We start from the raw sequence: 18,765 nt of genomic DNA, 5'->3' as shown, positions 1-18,765 counted from the left end.
GCTGTCATCTGTACCTATTACTATCACAACTCCCCAGCTGTCATCCTGTGTCTCTACTACTACTACTATCCAGGGGTTAAAGTGGACCGGAATATGGGCGGAACTGTGTTCCATCACTTCTATTCTGAGATGGAACCACCTCCGACCCATCTTACCCCAGCGCCGCAGGGAGGCTCCATTTGCCCGGTGCCCGCTGAGATTTTGTTACCAGCAGGCACCCGGCTCCCTCCCCACAGAGGCAGCCGGAGGCTGGAGCTCACTCTTGAGCTCCGGCTTCTGGCTCCGCTCCCCCCACTGGCACTATGGGAGAGATGTCATGCACAGATGCACGCAGGAGCGGGGCTTAAGGTAAGTATTGTTTTGTTTTTGTGTAAGCGGCACAACTACTGGGGGCATTACACAGGGGGCATTACTACTGGGAGCATTACTACAGGGGGCACTACTATAGGGGGCATCACTCCTGGGGGCACTACTGTAGGGGGCATTACTATAAGGGGCACCACTCCTGGGGGCACTGCATAAGGTGCACCACTCCTGGTTGCACTGCATAACGGGCACTACCACTACTTTGGGCTCTGCATAAAGGGCACCATTACGGGGGGCACTGCATAAGGGGCACCACTACTGGGGTCACTGAATAAGGGACACTACCACTGTGAGCACTACATAAGGGGCACTACCATTAGTGGCACTGCATAAGGGGCACCACTACTGGGGACATTGAATAAGGGGCACCACCACTGGGGGCACTGAATAAGGGGCACTATCACTGTGGGCACTGCATAAGGGGCACTACCACTGCGGCCTTTAATATGTAAGGCCTCAAACTGAAAAAGCGTAACTTATTCTGAGTGTAGTCTGTAAGGTACATGATAAAGGTTATGCTTTACAGTCCATCTGCTTAAAAAGATAAATAAGTTTTTGTATAGCGTGTATTACATTAATGAATGTAAGTTACAGTACACCCATCTTGATCTTTTCTCGAACACTAAGCACAGTTGCCAAAGTAAATGTTTATTTTTTTCTGCTTCTTTCTCGATATATCACATAAACTCTCAGTTGAAAACCACTTAAATCGTTATCTAGCTACAGTGAATACAAACTAAAACACTAAAACTACTTGTCATTATTTTCTTGTTTAGAATTCGATCACCAGTAAAAGAAGACCTTGGCAAATTGTGCATGTTGTCAGCTGCCAATCACAAATCATAACTCCCTTTATACTGCTAGAATCATATTTATTTTAAACATTGTGTTTTACAATTATAGTATGCCCTTCTACAGGTACATATACTATAGGGGTTTCCAGTTTCCAATTACTGAGAAATTCCCCCACGCTCCAATCAAGTATGTTTTAATGAACATATTGTCTTCAACAAATGGCCACAATGACTAATCTTATTACTTAGTGTTCATCTTTAGAGTATCAACTGTATCAGAAAAACACTAGAGCCAAAACACTGATAAAAGAAACTGTAGATAGTAACTTCTCTGTGCTCATCTATAGTTTATTAGCTGATTAATGTGATGTGAAGCACTGGGTGATTAACTGTAACACTAATTTTTATTTTACTTGGGTGTAAGGGAAAATTAGTATCCATTTTGCAGATATTAATATTCTAATATGGTCAGAATGATGTCATAATAAAGTTACATATATATTAATTTTACTTTCCTAATTGTACTTTTCTTATGTGACTATTGCACTACAGCCTAATTTATGGGAGGATCTTATCAGCTCTGGATAGTAATGCAGCTTTAAACATTAAATTCCCCAGACATCAAAAAGTGCATGTCTGTATATCTGGCTGTACAGTATGTGTATGTATGTCTGTATATCTGGCTGTACAGTATGTGTATGTATGTCTGTATATCTGGCTGTACAGTATGTGTATGTATGTCTGTATATCTGACTGTATAGTTTGTGTATGTATGTCTGTAAGTCTGTATATCTGGCTGTACAGTATGTGTATGTCTGTAAGTCTGTATATCTGGCTGTACAGTATGTGTATGTCTGTATGTCTGTATATCTGGCTGTACATTATGTGTATGTATGTATGTCTGTATATCTGGCTGTACAGTATGTGTATCTATGTCTGTATATCTGGCTGTACAGTATGTGTATGTATGTATGTCTGTATATGTGGCTGTACAGTATGTGTATGTATGTATGTCTGTATATCTGGCTGTACATTATGTGTATGCATGTATGTATGTCTGTATATCTGGCTGTACAGTATGTGTATCTATGTACTGTATGTGTGTATATCTGGCTGTACAGTATGTGTATGTATGTACTGTATGTCTGTATATCTGGCTGTATGTGTGCAGTATGTATGCCTGTTTGATGAGTAAACTGGTTTAGTTACTGACATCAAAGCACTAATGTAGATAGAGAGAATTTAAATACTGAGGAACCAATTGAACTATATTAATGAATGCTAAAAAGTAAAGTGATTTGCCTTTACGATCGTAAAGACTGAGATATCTGCTGCGGTACCCCTTTGGTAAATACTCCAATACTCTTTAAGGTGTCAATTCTCCCAAAACACCCATTTTACAGGAATTGCTACATTCTTTTATCTTAATTAATAAGCCTGTAAAGCATGCATGCCTACTCTCCAGGAAGTCACGGGAGGCTCCGGATTTTTCGGCAAACCCCCCGCACCCACGATAGAGTAGGTACTTCTCCCGCATTCCTGCCCACTTCCTAGTGAAGTGGGCAGAATGGGGAGAATTTTCACTGAGATCAGGGGTCCCCGAGTAGGGTGCGAGGCTTAATGACACGATTCTACAAGAATCGTGTCATTTGGTCCTGCCCCTATTTAAATATGCGCTAATCACGGCGATTTACCACAGGGGGCAGGGCCTAATGATGTGAGTCATCAGGCCCCGCCCCCATCGCTGCCCACCTGCATCTCCTCCCCAGGCTTCTCACGGGGAGGAAATATAAAAGTAGGCTAGTATGCTGTAACTCTGTAGGATTACTGACTAATTTGGGTTCTTGATTATATCACAGTACAAAGCTGCATACACACGGTACGATCTGTACCAGCAACGACAGGAAAGATATCTTTCAGTGAAGTCCTCCTGCCACATCTCTGAACAGGCAAAGTTGACGATATCGTCCAGATTGGCCTGCATGTACGGACGATCATAGATATCGACCGATATGAACAATATATCGTTGAACAATATCGTTATCATTCATATGATAACGATATATCGTACCGTGTGTATGCACCTTAAGGGGGGCAGCATACTGTATTTTATTTTCTGTACATGAGGCAAACTATGCAATGTGAGACACCTCAGTTAATTCTAGAATGGTGCCCGGAATCTGAGGTAAAAGTGCTCTGACAGTTTTGTTGAAAAGAAGATTGTACAAGCATTTGTATCTGTGTCCCAGCTCTAGGTCCATGGGGCTACAAGTATCTCATTAATCAATTCCTAATTTTGGGCAATTCCCTTTCAAATATTTTATTTTACATTAAAAATAAATGGCTCAGGATATTACATTTTGTTCATGAAATCCGCATCCATTTTGTATTACAACCAGCTAGAATGTGTGATTTTAGCATACTGAATAAATCAGTTGGCAAATTAACATATATTTCTCCCTGTGTACTTTTATAGCATTTCTGAAAGCTATTGATGTAGTTATAAAACTGAATCTACAGTGAGCAAAGGTGATCTCCTGTTTGCCAAATCAAGAGTGAAAGATGTAAAAAAAAACTTTTCATGTTTCCAGTTTCAATCCTCCTAGTACACCATGCTGTGTATTGATCTAAGTCTTCTCTAGTTTTTTTGTGTTAGTCGTTTGGTTGTTGTTTTTTTAAGATTATTTTAGTGTACATTCTTTGTACTTTGTACATTTAGTACTTTGTTTACAGGCAGAGTTGGAACCCATGGTGACCATGGTGGAGAGCAGGTAATAGGTACTTTTAGCATCTAGATTTTTGAGTGTTTGTGAACCTCTGCGGGGTGATGAAAAGCACATTCCGCATCTGTTGTTTTGAAATATATTTTTATTGATATGAGCTTGTTTTATTAGTGTGGCTTTGCAATGGTATAGTAAAATGGAATTATTTTTATACATCATTCTATTTGTTTTCTTATTATGAGTCTTTGTATGCATTATGTCAGCAGACTCCAGCAATACATAGAGAAAATCTGTCTGTTATGATAAAAATCCTCTCAACACGAAAGAAGTCCATTCTCACGCCGAGAGATTAAGAAGAGATGCAACATTACATTCAAGTGTTTCTATTTTCAAGCCTCTTCTCAGAGACAGGTGCAAACATCTGCCTAACACAGATGTGGTCTGTGTAGTAATGTGAGGTTCCTTGCTGTATACATACATTAGGTTATAATTGCAGATTGCAAGGGTTGCATTTGCAAGTGGTTAAAAAAATAGAATGTTGAGTTAATTACGGCAGTGGCTTCTCATTTTGGGCACTTAATACAGTAGAAGTCAAGCTGCTTTAGGCTTCTGAATCGTAATAATTAGTGTGATAACAGGGAAGACTAAATGAGCATATTATTTGGAAGCACTATTTTGTGCAACAGTCAGCAATAAAGTGCAAAGAACCACAGTTCATTAACTTCTTTAAGTAAAATTAAGGCAGAGATGAAAATGAAAATACTATTTCTCTTCCTCTAAAAAAACCTTTACATTTAATACGTTTAACAGGAGAGTATGCAGCAAAGTTGCCGACTGTCATCTGCTTGAAAAATGACAGTTGGGAGCTGATTGGCTGGAGCACCATTTATCATCATACGCAACAAGTTTTATCACTCGTTGTGAATGATAAAACTCGTTGATAAATGAGGCCCTATGTTAGACTCCACTCTGGGAGATACTAAAGAGAGCAGTTTATCAAATCATCACAGACCTGTCACCACTGCAAAATGCAGTGATTCACTGCCCGCCCACTTCAATACAGAAGTAGAAGGGGTACAAGAGGGTCGTCTACTTGTGACATTTATGAGTCTGACATTCTGGGAGTATAGGTAAGTATGGAATGCAGTGATAGAAGGTGGTGTGACTACAAAGTGTGTCTGGAAATGTGTGCATCAATAGAAATGAACGCCTATCACTTTTCAACGACATTTCTGATACCATTCATCTCATGCAGTTGCAATGAAATCTCTCAACTACATAAAAATCAGCATTACGTGTAGTTTGCATGCAGCTCTGGATCAGGTCCAATGTAGGAAGCACTAAGTGTGTTTAGGCAAATTAGACGGGCATGCGAAAACTGTATACTGTAACTACAACACGATAACCCTTGATAATTGCTATGCCAAGAAACCACAAAGATGTTCAACATTGTCAAGTTTCAGTATCTCAGGGCGTTTCCAGTTCACTTCAGAGAAAACCTCCAGCATCCAATAATCATAGGTGTGTGCACATAAGGATGCTGTCTTTGTGCCTCTGGCTTTCCAATAAGATGACAGTGTCAGAGCGTGCGTCACTCAATGACTCACAATACATAGTAGCACAGCGGCACTCTCCCCTTCCCTTTACATCTTAGGGGGTCTATTTACTAAGCAGTGTTAAGAGACAGAGTGAAAAGTGATAAGGAAGTGATAAGGTACCAGCCAATCAGCTCCCAATTGTCATCTCACAGGCTGTGTTTGATAAATGACAGTTGGGAGCTGATTGGCTGGCACCTTATCACCTTCTTATCACTTTTCTCTCTGTCTCCTAACACTGCTTAGTAAATAGACCCCTCTATAGGTTCATAGATAAGTGAAGTGATGGATTAGGGGGGATTGATGGGAGATATGATAATATGATGATATGGAGGGAGATCGGGTAGGACATAATATAGGTATGAGTTGGGGGTGGGTGGGACATTATAGGGGTAAATTGCAGGGATATTGTCATAATAATGCCCCTCGTGCAGATTACCCCACTCTGGATTTAGCTGGACGCACATCCTAATGAAATGTGCTGCGCATGCCAATGTCAACAATCCTATTTCAGTGAGAGGTCAACAACATGTGTATCTCACAACACTTCATTGACTCTAGATAAAAGCATATTTCTTTCCTTTGCACAATATAAGAGCTTAACGGACATATCCACAGGCTCATAAGATCATTTCTATACCCACTGACTACTTCATTAACTACTATTATACAGTATCTGCAGTACAAATACAATATATTCCTAGAAAGTCATACCAAGAGTACCTTGAAGCCCTGTCTCCAGCAGCATAGCCAGAGGGGGAGGGGGGGGGGGGGAGTGCAGTAGGAGTGACTATTCCCCTTTCTGAAAACCTGTTAAAAACAGTGCCTATGCTGCATTGTAGTCAGGTGCCCTATTATCCCCCTATGCTATCCCAAGAAAGAAAACCTCTCTGGCAGCCAATAAAAAAAACCCTCCCTGCAGTCAGAAAGAACACCCCTCCCCCAACAATGCAAAAACATCCCCTCCTGGTGGTCCAAAACTGTCTACGCTGTTCCTCTTGTCAGGTGATTTGTAGTGAGGTGTCTCCGTGTGGCTCCTCCCCCGGTTGCTCTGCACCGCACTCTCTTTCCCTCCAAGTTCCTGAACTCTGAGCCAATGTGATCAGCTGCTCAGGGAGGGAAAGACAAGAGTTGAGGTAGAGACTATGAAACCCCAGTCCTTCTGGTTAGTGAGAGGGAAGTTGATTCAGGTACCCAAGGAGGTTCCTAGCCCAGTGACTGGAGGTATTGATGATATGTTTAGTGTTATTAAAATGGTTAAATATGAAGTAATCTTTTTTATAATAAAGTTCCTAGCCTAGTGCCAGAAGCCTAGTGTAGTGTGGGGATAGCAGTCAAAACACCTAGAACATGACGCCCCTTTGTGCTGTATGTAGAGGAACAATAATATAAGTATATTCTAAACCCAGTTTGCCCTGGTGCATTTCTAACCCCATAGGCATGGACATCCTGAGGAAGGACAATTCATCTGAAATGCGTTGATGGTGGGGGACTGAAGTATGCTGATTGTGGAGTGATTTCCTATTTTGACCTGGTTTCATCTTGGCCTACACCTTGCTATCCCGGGTATTAGTAAGAAGGCTCTGCTTCAGGTCAATAGGATAATCTGTACATTTTTTCAGTGACTATTTTTTAAGTGTAACCTGTCTGTGGAAAAAAACATTTATTTTTAAAAAAAACAAAAAAGAGGTTTCGGATTGGTGAATCAAAAGGACCCTGCTGGTTGCTCACATTCCCTAAAGAAACCGTTACGTGCATGTTACAAGGGGCATAGAAGTGAGTCTGGTTCTATGTGACGAGCATATGAATGAGAAATCGATGTGCCTGACTTGTCATGTGATGGAAGTATAAAACAAACCTTTAAGGGAACGTCTAATGTCACCATTTGGTGCGTGCAATCCATGCTATAAGAAAAGGCGCTGATTATACAGTTAGATCACCAGGAGAAGGAAACAATAGAGTCTGGTGTTTATACAAGAGAGAACAACTCAAGTTTTATGGGACATTGTTCTCATTCCTACAGTCATTGTCTGTGCTTTTGGGACTATTCCATTTCTTTGTATAATGGTTTAAAAAGCGTTGTCACCTTTGCATAAGGGGCCTATTTTTCCACCTCCACTCCCCCATCTGTCAAAACCTTTTTCCATGGCCTATGCAGCTTGCAAAAACGATTCATACTCTGTTACTCTTCTATCCTGACCCTTGGTACCCTCCTGCTCACCTATCCAGATTGTTACCACCGGTCGCAATATTTTTTATTATTAATAAATGCACCGAAACAGCAATATAATAGCCTAAATATAGTCGAATGAAATGTTTTCATGAGATCAGATCTAAATCACTTAATACTGGAGATTAAGAAATTAATTTTGTGCTTCTCATCTGATAGAAAACAGGCCGACAGCAAAGAATTATCGCAAATTACATAGTACAAAGCAATTTTTGCTTTCCTGTTTCGTATTTGTGCACTTCTGTTACTTGTACATTTTCAATCTAGGGACTCACAGAGAAGCTCTCATTTGTGCTACTGTTAGGTATCTCTTAGGCAATTTTTCTCTATTTTCTCTCTGAAATAGAACACAACCAAATCACATTTTCTTTTCAATCAGTCTCTCCCTCAAATTACCTTGGCCTTTTGCTTTCAGGTTGTTGTAAGCTGTCATCTTGATGAGAGGAAGTGGGTGTACATTTCTACCCAGTGCCCAAGATCATCAACCAAACTTTTTGGACATCTCCAAGATGCTTTCAACTTCAAAAGATGGTATTGCAAGTATGAATTATACCTCTAAGGTGAGCTGCAGTTCTGGGCTTTGTGTTGTACTGAATGTGCTCAGTCACAAAACTTACATTAAGCCAAGATATTTGAAACACATCATTACCGTTGGAGTTTCATCCAAGCTTATGTACGGAAGAAACAGGATATTAAATTTAATTTTAAACTTTGCCAAGATAATTCCCACATTGTAACTACAACCCTTTAGTGTATGGCTCATAACCTGTTATGCCAAGCAAAAGCAGAAAGGCCACTATTTATGCCATACAGTATAATACATTTCTCTCAATGCACTTACAAAGACAAAGTTGTTCTAATAGCATCCATATTTATGATCGATTAATGTATCATGATACCCTACCCAGCTCTTAATGTTTTATCAAATCTACATACACTGGCGGTATAGAAGAGAAATAGTATATTACAATACAAAGAACAAGTGTGAAAGTAAAATATCAGATTAAAGTATTTCACTACAAAAATAGTAGAGGCTATTTACTAACAAACTTACATTAAAGCAATGAAAAGTAATTGCTGACTGGCTGCATAAAACAATTTCTGAATTTGTGTCTGTTTATTGGAGTGATACAGTATGTTGCAGCCTAAGTTTGTACAATCGTGTCATGATTTACTTCTTCACTGGAACAGGGGGCACTGTGGGATAATTCAATGAACCGAACCTGGTACATGAAGCATGCGTAGTCAAGCCATTTTCCAGCCAGATTTTCTCACTATAATCAATGGGAGATTTGGGCAGAAAATAGCTAAGGCAGCTGTGTTGCAATTTATTAGATATCCCTCTGTGGTCATTCTCAGTTCTGGTTTATTTTGCAAAGCGTTTATTTTTAGAGCAGAACAAAGACAACTGTTGGGAGGATTATGCTGGTGTTGGACAATACTAATCCTTGCACTGGCCACAATGGTAAGCTCTTTTAGCTAAACACATGCCATCTAAACACTGAAGTACAGATCAGTTTATAAGTGGGATGAGAATCTATGAACAGTGAGGCAAGCTGTGCAGTAGCAGATTGAGCATATTTATTACAGTTAACACAACAGGACATGGCTTAGAGCCCATTGGTAAATTCATTTTTCGATCCTCTTGGACACTCTCTCTTGGCAGATCAGATAAAAGCTAATTCCGCTTGGATCATGTAGTGAGTGACATTTAAATGTGAATTAAAAACAGTTACATATCTTTTTATTTTCAGACATCTCAAACTCAACTAAAATAAAGATCCAAATCATAAGCCTAGAAACAAGAGAATGTACCAAAAATGTAATTAAAAAGTTCTTAAAATTCTTATTGTTATAAGATAACAATAATAATAATAATAATAATAATTATAATAATAATTATAATAATAATAATAATAGAACAAATTGAAAGCAATTTCTAATGGTGCATACTCACGGTCAGATTTGTCAGATTTGTCAGATCTGTCAGATGAACGATTTGAACGATTTTTACCAAAGATTTGAACGATTTGAACGATTGAACGATTTTTGACTGCATTAAAATGAATGGAAATCGTCCAAGTCTGACTGCAAACACATCAGATGTCAGATATCGTTATCTGACCATCGGGAACACGCATCGTTCAAATCGTTCATCTGACAGATCTGACAGATCTGTCAGATATGTCAGATTTTCCTTCAGATATGAACGACTGAACGATTTTTAAATCGTTATCGTTCAGATCTCAAGGAAAAATCTGACCGTGTGTATGCACCATTAATCTCAGCTGTTAGAATTGCTCCATTTACTCTAGAAATGATGCATTGCCTTCTCTCCAGTCACTGCTAGATTGTGTTAAAGTTAAGATATTGACTTATTACATATGTAAAACTGCCAAGTAAGAAGCTGCTGTGTATGTCACGGGTGCCATGGATGCATTTGTTATTTGTTTACAATTTCATTTAAAAAGAGATTAACTATTTTAAAGTTTTAATGAGCTGGTGCATGGTGTCCTATAACATTGCATCATTTGTTACGGTGGCCTCCTCTTTATGTTCTATGGAACGTGACCCCAAATGTACAATGCGTCTTATGTAGTATAAATGTTTTAGACACATATTAGCTATTTTAAAGAAAATCAGGTGCCTCATATGTAAACTAATTTCATTAATATGTTGGACCTCAAAATTCGTTATCCTAAATTGTGAGACTCCACAGCGATCTATATCAATATGTTAACAGTAAACAACTTGGTCAATGATTAAAGAAACATCATCAGGCATAATAGATAAACTGTCTGCTTTCAAGAAAATCTGGCAGCCTTGGTAGAACTACATAGTTACTGCACCATGTTATGATAGCAGATTACCTGAAAGGTATAGTAGGTCTTACTATTTCCTTTACCATCTCTTCTGCTGCTTCATCTCTTTTTCAAACTCCTTTTCTGCAACATTTTATTTATTTCTCTGCTTCCTTCCTGTCTTATTGTTTAAGTCCCAAGCACATGGGCTTTTATAGATAATTCCTGACTCATGTGAATAATACTGCATGATTATACAAATGTATTTATTACTTTTTACTCCAATTTTATGGCAAAATAAATATTATGATGAATTGAAAACATAACAAAAAGCCCAATTGTAAAAAAAATTTTTTAGATTTTGGACACTCTTTCTTTTGCATACTAAGTTTATTTTCTCCTTATTGTTTCAGGCTACATATGTACTGTAAATCTACTAAGAAAATTAAGAGTATGCTAAACTTTCATGGTGAATTTTTGTCTGTGCGTATGCTCTCCTTGTTATATATCTACAGTAATTCCTAGTATCTGGATCTTGATTTTATCTACAATGCTAAGAAATGTCAGAGAATATAATTTATATAAAAATTATGATCTATAGAACTGATGAAACTCTTTTCTATCTTTGATGGGATGTATCAGTGTGTAAGATAAATTAGCTACGAGTTTGCATAACCTAGAATGTTGAACTGTAGGTACTGTATGTGAAATACTCTATTTCATTATTTTAAATTTCACCTGTATGTGAACTTTTTCTAGTTCTCCAGAATCCACAGGTGGTCCCGAATCTCCCATGGTGGCAAGCAGTAGTTGCAGGTCAGCCAGCAAGGCGTGGGTCCTCTTCAGATCTCTCCGTAGACGTTTTTCAACATCAAAGTCTCGATGTCCTATCTGGAGCAAAAACATTCTTATTAGTCTAAGTATGTGACCAAATGGATTTCTGACATATACTGGAGACAAATCAAGGGGATCATTTAGGAGACGATACTGAAGTGCTTTGCAAACCAAAATGCCTCATTCACCTGATCTGTGCAACTACATTCCCACCCAGTGCATACTTGGGTTAATGCTCCCAATGTGCAGGAAACTGGCTGTTCGCCTTGATAGCTGTATATTCTCTTTGCAAATCTGTTCTCTGCACACAGAGTGAAAATGTTCAAAATTTGGTAAAAGTGCTACCTACTTTTTATGATTCATATGGACAATTCATGATTTCTTCCAATGCATGTCATTCCTCAAATGAAAATGACAAGCTATACTATATATTTAGTTCAAGCCACCTCAGGTGCAATATGACAGCTGTGTGCTCATGTGCACATAGAGAACTCTGTCCATTATCCCCTAATTTTAGCTCTGAAAAATACTAAACATCTCAATCTCAATGACTAAAGCTCAGTTTTGTATTCTAACTGCTGTGCTTGGTGCACAGTTATTCTTATGTTAGTATACATATGGATTGCCCTGACCCATCCATCATCCAGAGTAAATATATGCTCAATTGAAACAGCCATCTCACAAAGACAGGAGTGGGATGCATGACGCATCGCATTTTGAATGTGATACATCCCGTCACTCATCTGAACAATAACGGTGTTTATTAACGCCGTATGCTTGACAAAAATACACAAAAGACAGTTAGAGCTGTCCTTTGCGAATGAATGACATCCGGGTTTATTATTTAAAATTTATGACCCAGAAGTCCTTGCGCACATGCGTTAAGTGACGCACACGTCGTGGAAGGTGCTGGGAGAGATCCGATTGGATCCCTGTCTGGGAAGTTGTTAATACATTGTTAGATGGCGTTGCCCACCGCATCGAACCCCTGGAATGTATAGCAGTCCGGAGCTTTGTGCATATGTGGTAAGTGGCCAAACTGCCGACATCATTTTCGAAGGTTTGACCACAAATCTTCATTGTTGTATCATGCCCATTATCACAGAAATAAGTATTTTGGATTGTCCTGTCTGTTTGCATGTGACTCCAAATTGATTAAAGAAATAATCATGCTAAGAAGGGATTATTCATATCTAAGTTTAGGCAAAAATGGAAGAGAATATATTATTTTTTAAAAGATCTGCTATAATACAACATGTTAAGAAGGGACTACTCATATTTATGTTTAGGCATACAGTGGAGATGGTATGAATTAAGTGCTGAATTATTTTTTAAAAGACCTGTTGTAATGCATAGCTTTACTGTTGTGGAGCATTTACACTGTATGAAATGGTGATCATGCCAAACAGAATAGGCAATCGCAGACCTACCATTGGAGCAGAACCTGGACAAACACCCCCCACCCCAGTGGCAAACACAGGATTTCTAGAGGGGGGTTTCCAAATGCGTGATTTTAAAGTGAGTGTGGCCAGTCCATGAAGAGGGCATAATTACCACTTGTCCAGCTTTAATATGCGTCATCCAAAGTGTATTGTGTGTAATAATTCCAGCATATACAGGACCAGAGATCACAGTAAGCCATTAAATGCGGCAGTAGGGCCTTCCTGCCTGAGCTGAATGTTTTTATTTTAGATGTGGGCACCATTCCAGGGCATGGGAGCAAGTCCAGGAGTCTGGGGGAGTAGCAGAAGAACCTAGCACTGTCCTGGACATATATGTACATATTGGGCTCTATAGCAGTGCATCCCTAACAGTGCATGTTTTCCAAATCCCCTAATTGGTGCACAGGTTATTTATTACTGGCTGATACATGTTAAAAGATCCACAGGTGGTGCTATTTGTTTCATTTATGATACTGAGAAGAACATGCAGCGCTAGTAAAATACCATTATATTACTATTTCTATTGTGGTCATGGTGTGGGCTGGAGAGGGGGGTTTCCAGGCAGACGGAAACCCCCCCTGGGTTTGCCTATGCACCCCCCTCCTTGTCCACAACCACCACCAGTCATCCTAAGCACCCACAAGATCTTTTCAGTGCAAAACATGCTCAGGAGAGGCCCCAGATCTGCTATTTTCAGAACTGATTGTGGAGCCGGGACAGTACAGCAGAATCACTGGTTCCCTAAACTTTTAATATGGTGCCTGGTGAAGTACTGTTACTGTTAGACTAGGGCTATTTTTCTAGGCATACAGTTTTTACATAGAAATCCTTAAAAGCAGATTTCTCCATATTGGTTTGGACCATGAACACCTTATTTTGTAATACTGTATCCAGTAATGTACTTGTATATGGCACAAATGTACACAATGTGTCTGGAAGCAGTATGAGAATTTGTATCAATTTTCAAGACTATTTCTGACACCTGATGCTCGGTAAGGGAATACTTTATTGAAAGTTGACAGCAAAGGGATTCTGTGACTAGCGGGTAATCAATATTCAAACCAGGAGAAACTATTCTAGTTGATCCAATTGCGGATATTTCTATCCCTTCTGCCTATCTATGTTTTAAGAATATGCAGGAATATGCAAATCACTAATTTAATAGACAGGCTATTTGTGTTTGAATTGGGAAAACATTTCTCAGTTACTAAACAAGGAAAAAAACAGGCCTCAAACATTTTATGGTTATTAAATATAAGCTATCTTCCAAAATTGGTCATTACAACAATGTGACAGCGGAAAAAAAAATTTGGCTGCAGAATGTAATTTACAATAGAACATAGTGATTAACGAAGATGTGTGTAATCTTTAGTTGTGTTTGTGGATTGCAAATTACATTTAATTAATTACGGTTTTACAGATTCATAAAATGGGTTTATTACTATATATACAGTGCATCCGGAAAGTATTCACAACGCTTCACTTTTTCCACATTTTGCTATGTTACAGCCTAATTCCAAAATGGAATAAATACATTTTTGTCCGCAAGATTCTACACACAATATCCCATAATGACAACGTGTAAAACATTTTTGTGGACATAAGTATTAAAGGCCTTTGCAATGAAGCTCAAAATTGAGCTCAGGTGCGTCCTGTTTCCACTGATCATCCTTGAGATGTTCCTATATATACAGTATAATTATATTATCCCACCACTGCTTATTTTTTTGTATACTTTTACACTCTTTTTTCACATTCTGGTTGTTAACACTTGTACTAAAAATATGCACTTCTTCTATTGTGGTAAGGGGGTATCCAGCGCCACCCACATACCCTGTACCTAGTACTGTGCCCATGTTGCACTGCCCCCCCCCCCCACCCCTTATACCGTATTGATGTCCGGAAAAATGGGGTCGGCCTAGGAGATGGAAAGGACTCTAGCTACAGACATGGGGGTGGGGCGCTGCACACAGCCCTCACCTTCTCTTAAAATGCCTCTGCACAAAAGACTACAGTAATGAGGACACTGACACAAACACGTAAAGTGTATTTGCATTTTTACTGTAGAGGAATAGTGAAATGAGCATGCATGTAATGCTGTACAAATACAAAGCATAAACCTAATGAATGCAAGCCTGTATGAGATTATGGATTGCAAAACTATCAATTAACTGTAATAAGAGTATATAGCCCTTGTAAATTGTATCATATATTGTAGTCACGGCCGGTGCAAATCATGTCTATATTTTGTTTTCCTGTTAAGGTTTACAATAATGATTACATTCTGTGCAGTACCCAGGGACCAAATGCAAACCATTCTGTAACAGCATCTTCTGTGTCCATTGAACTCGCTTCCCAACTACTATAATCTTAGTGTGAAATTGAATTTTTTTTCTTTATGTTTCCCTTGTTGCTTAAAACCTGCTTGATAAATCATACTGGCAATCTATTTCACTTTACAGCGAGATAAATGAGGTGTTTTTGAAATAAAGTTGCAGTTCCACTTCTGATGGTACTTTACAGTATTACTGCCAGGGGAAGATGGCTGCACACAAGAGATTCAGTTATAATAACCTATATGGCCTAATACACTATGTACAGTATATATACCTAAGATTACAATATGCTATTACAGGCCAGCTAAGGCAAACAGGTCAGTATCATGAAATATTGCTCTAGTACAGGAGAATCAGGAGAATAAATTAATTTGTCATGCTTTTTTAAGTACAGGTGTATTCACATCTACTTACATCATGGGTCTTCAACCTTGGCCCCCCAGCTGCTGTGGAACTACAGATCTCAGGATGCCCTGCCACAGTTTTAGCATGCTGTTATATCAAAATGGTGGCAGGGTATGCTGGGATGTGTAGTTCCAAAGCAGCTGGAGGGCCAAAGGCATGAATACTTTGGCTGTATAGCAGTTTAATGATATATTGAAAGAGCTAAAGGATTAAATCTACAAAGTTGGCCACTCACTGACTGGCCAGTCAGTACCTCACAGGGTAGGACTGATCCGCATGAGAAATCTCTGGTGGGCCCTACTGATTCCTAGCTACGCCCTCTAACACAGGAGGGTGGAGCCTATGGTGACAGCACCGTTCGCTAAAGCAGGGCGCTGACTGAAGTGCAGCTGCTTGCCTGGCAGTTATCAAGGTTGTTTTGACTGTCTGCGACTGCAAACGGCGGGTGGGTTAAGGGGGCACAGCAGCTACATGCAGAGGACCAGGGCACTGCATTACTGGGTAAATCTCACAAGACTCTGCAGAGGGGTCAGAAGAGTATATGCTGAGTTCTAATTGGAGAAGCCCATTACATGCTCCTTTGACCCATGGAGATCAGCAGCAGTGCAGACTCATGGGAGTGATTAATTGTGAGGAGATGTACTAAGCTCTAGAGAGTGATAAATTGGAAAGTGATAAAGTACCAGCCGCTCAGCTCCTAACTGTCATCTTACAGGCTGTGTTTGAAAAATGACAGGAGCTGAGTGACTGGTAGTTTTTCTCTCTCCACTTTATCACTTTCCAGAGCTTAGTACATCTGCCCTGAATCTGCTCTGTGGGCTGACTGAGTCTGTGGCTTCTTGTGAGTACAGTGTATACAATTACAGTTCTCTGTTCATTTGACCACTGATCCCAAAAACAAGTGTCATCCTAATCCTCAGTGTCCACCTGTCAGAGAATGTATTATGCCCCTTTGAGCTGCCCATATGTAGAAATGATGTTGTAAAAATTGTTGTTGTAAACTAAAACTTTCTATTTTTTCCATTGAAAAAAAGAAATAAAAGGGGGTCTAAATCAGAGATGGACGCAGAAGTGCAATTGGAGCTACATACTCATATTGTGCGACTTTATGCAAATGCGGCTACATACTGTACTCTTTCCCTGATGTACATCCGTGCCGCTGAATGTGTTAGGACTGAGGCACCCACTTTTAGTATACGTGCATGCAGTAATACTAACTGGTGCATCCTTAGATGCCACAATCAGTCGCACCATAGAAACTTGCACCAGCCAATTGGCAAGTGCAGCTTCTCTACCTGACCATGACCTCCTATGCTGGTGTCTGTGCCTATAGGAATGCACTTGTTTGCATTGGCATGCCCGAATAGCTGCATATACACGTAAAGATTTTCTGTCCAACCATGCAACTAGTTGATTGTTAGGAATGAAAATCTGGTAACGTATGGGAGTAACTGATGATCAGCAATTTGCTCCTAAATGCCAGAAAACAGATGAAAATGGCGTCAGACAAGATTGTTAAATGTATGATATAAACAATTTGTTCAAACAACAGTTTTTGTCTATTTTCCGGCGTTTGGGAGCAGATTGCTGATTGTCATTTGCTTTCATACCTTACCAGATTTTCATTCCAACCAATCAACTAGTTGGATGGTTGGACAGAAAATCTTTACGTGTGTATGCAGCTTAACACTCCCATAACTTCCCACTGAACAGACCATTTATGCATGCATTTCTAGCCAGCACCCAGTCACCGCCCAGGAACGCCTGCTCTATATATCCTGATTTATTGCTGTAGTCTTTCCATCCTCCTATCCTATAGGTACTTTCTTTAATATCCTTAATCTGGCTCTGGACAAATAGTCTCTTTACTACTGCCCCTCTGATGGCTAGCCACACCCACTTAATCAGCTGACCACACCTCTTGATATATGTGACTCCTCCCATTAGCGGCCCTTTACTATTGCATTCTCCTTGTGGGCCCTTCATGTACCACTCCAATACTGGTACCTCACGGACTTGAGTGTCCTCTCTGAAACTTCTCTAGGAGACTCTATTTTCTGGGACAGACCACAGACATGATATACAGTATTTAATAGGATCAAAGCAGGTATGCTCAAACATTTAAATTATTTATTCTTGCCTCTAATTCTCCTAATGTTAATTTTATATATTTCTTCTCACTCCAAAAGTAGTTTTTAGGCATTGTTTTAGGTTTGCCAGAGCCAAAATTCCCAGACAGTGGAAGTCAGCTGGCCCAACTTCCAGTGGATTCAGTACTTGGCTTGCTGCTGAAATTATAATACTTAGTAGAGATGCTATACACTAATGTCCATAAAGAGAAATAACAGTGCATTAGCATGTATAATAGCCTAGGGCAAGGCACTTTTAGAAAATCTTCTTCTCACATTATCATACACTATATTAACTGTCTGAAACACCCATCTTCTTCCTGGTCCCTAGTTTTCTCCACCATGCAGCCCTTACCTGTTATATCACTCACTCCTACATCCTGTTATCGCTGGGCTTAATACATTATTACACTCAAACTAGGAAATCTAGCAGGGTTGAGCTTCATGGAGGAATGTACAGTGCTCTCCTGCTAATTGTCGTTGGCTCTTTGGCTGGTGTATCATGCTTTGATGTGATACTAATTAGTCTACAGCATTTGCTGGCCTTTTTATCCTACTAAATTTAATTGCAGAAAATGAATGACTTGCACATAGTGTCGGAAAAGCTGCTTTATATATGAGTGAGAGCGCATGGTTGTGTCTTTAATCTGTGAAGCTTGCTGCCTATGTTACAGGCATAATAAGCAGTGCTTCTCTACACAAGTGCAAAAAAATGCCTACACCAATTGAGAAGCAGTCAGGAAGAGGAAAATTGTGCTATAATAGAAACTTGCTTTTAGAGTGGTTCCCAGAATGATCAGTTTGGCTTTGGATGATTTGTTATACTGATGGATATTTGAAGAAATTATTATACTTGCCACTGATCTTCAGTCAGGTTGTCAAATTGTGGAAAACTGACTTTATTTTTTAGACATAAAATTACTCTATAAACAACCGTGCAAATCGGGTAAAATGGTATGCTGTGCTCCGACAGGTAGAGGAATATCCCAGAAGGAAAGCAGATGTCTTGTTGAAAATATTATTTGATCACATACTGGGCCTGATTCAGACCCGGTCGCAAGCACTGAGAGATCGCAACCGGGTCGATGGTGGCCCACAGCGCATGCGCAC

At 39.5% G+C, this 18,765-nt stretch overlaps 1 protein-coding gene across 1 annotated transcript in view; it reads right to left on the bottom strand.

Moving 5' to 3' along the window:
* The window catches only part of MYO18B (myosin XVIIIB), a 586,172-nt gene that overhangs the window by 172,920 nt on the left and 394,487 nt on the right, over nucleotides 1-18,765 (bottom strand). The window contains exon 35 of the mRNA XM_088467895.1: nucleotides 11,248-11,400. Coding sequence (XP_088324021.1) covers nucleotides 11,248-11,400 — 153 coding nt within the window. The remainder of the gene's footprint in view (nucleotides 1-11,247; nucleotides 11,401-18,765) is intronic.

The sequence above is a fragment of the Taudactylus pleione genome, unplaced genomic scaffold (assembly GCF_031769625.1).
Source record: "Taudactylus pleione unplaced genomic scaffold, aTauple2 ptg000078l, whole genome shotgun sequence".
Classification (NCBI taxonomy): domain Eukaryota; kingdom Metazoa; phylum Chordata; class Amphibia; order Anura; family Myobatrachidae; genus Taudactylus; species Taudactylus pleione.
Note: the sequence above shows the minus strand (reverse complement) of the source record. Positions and strands in the feature narration are given on the sequence as shown.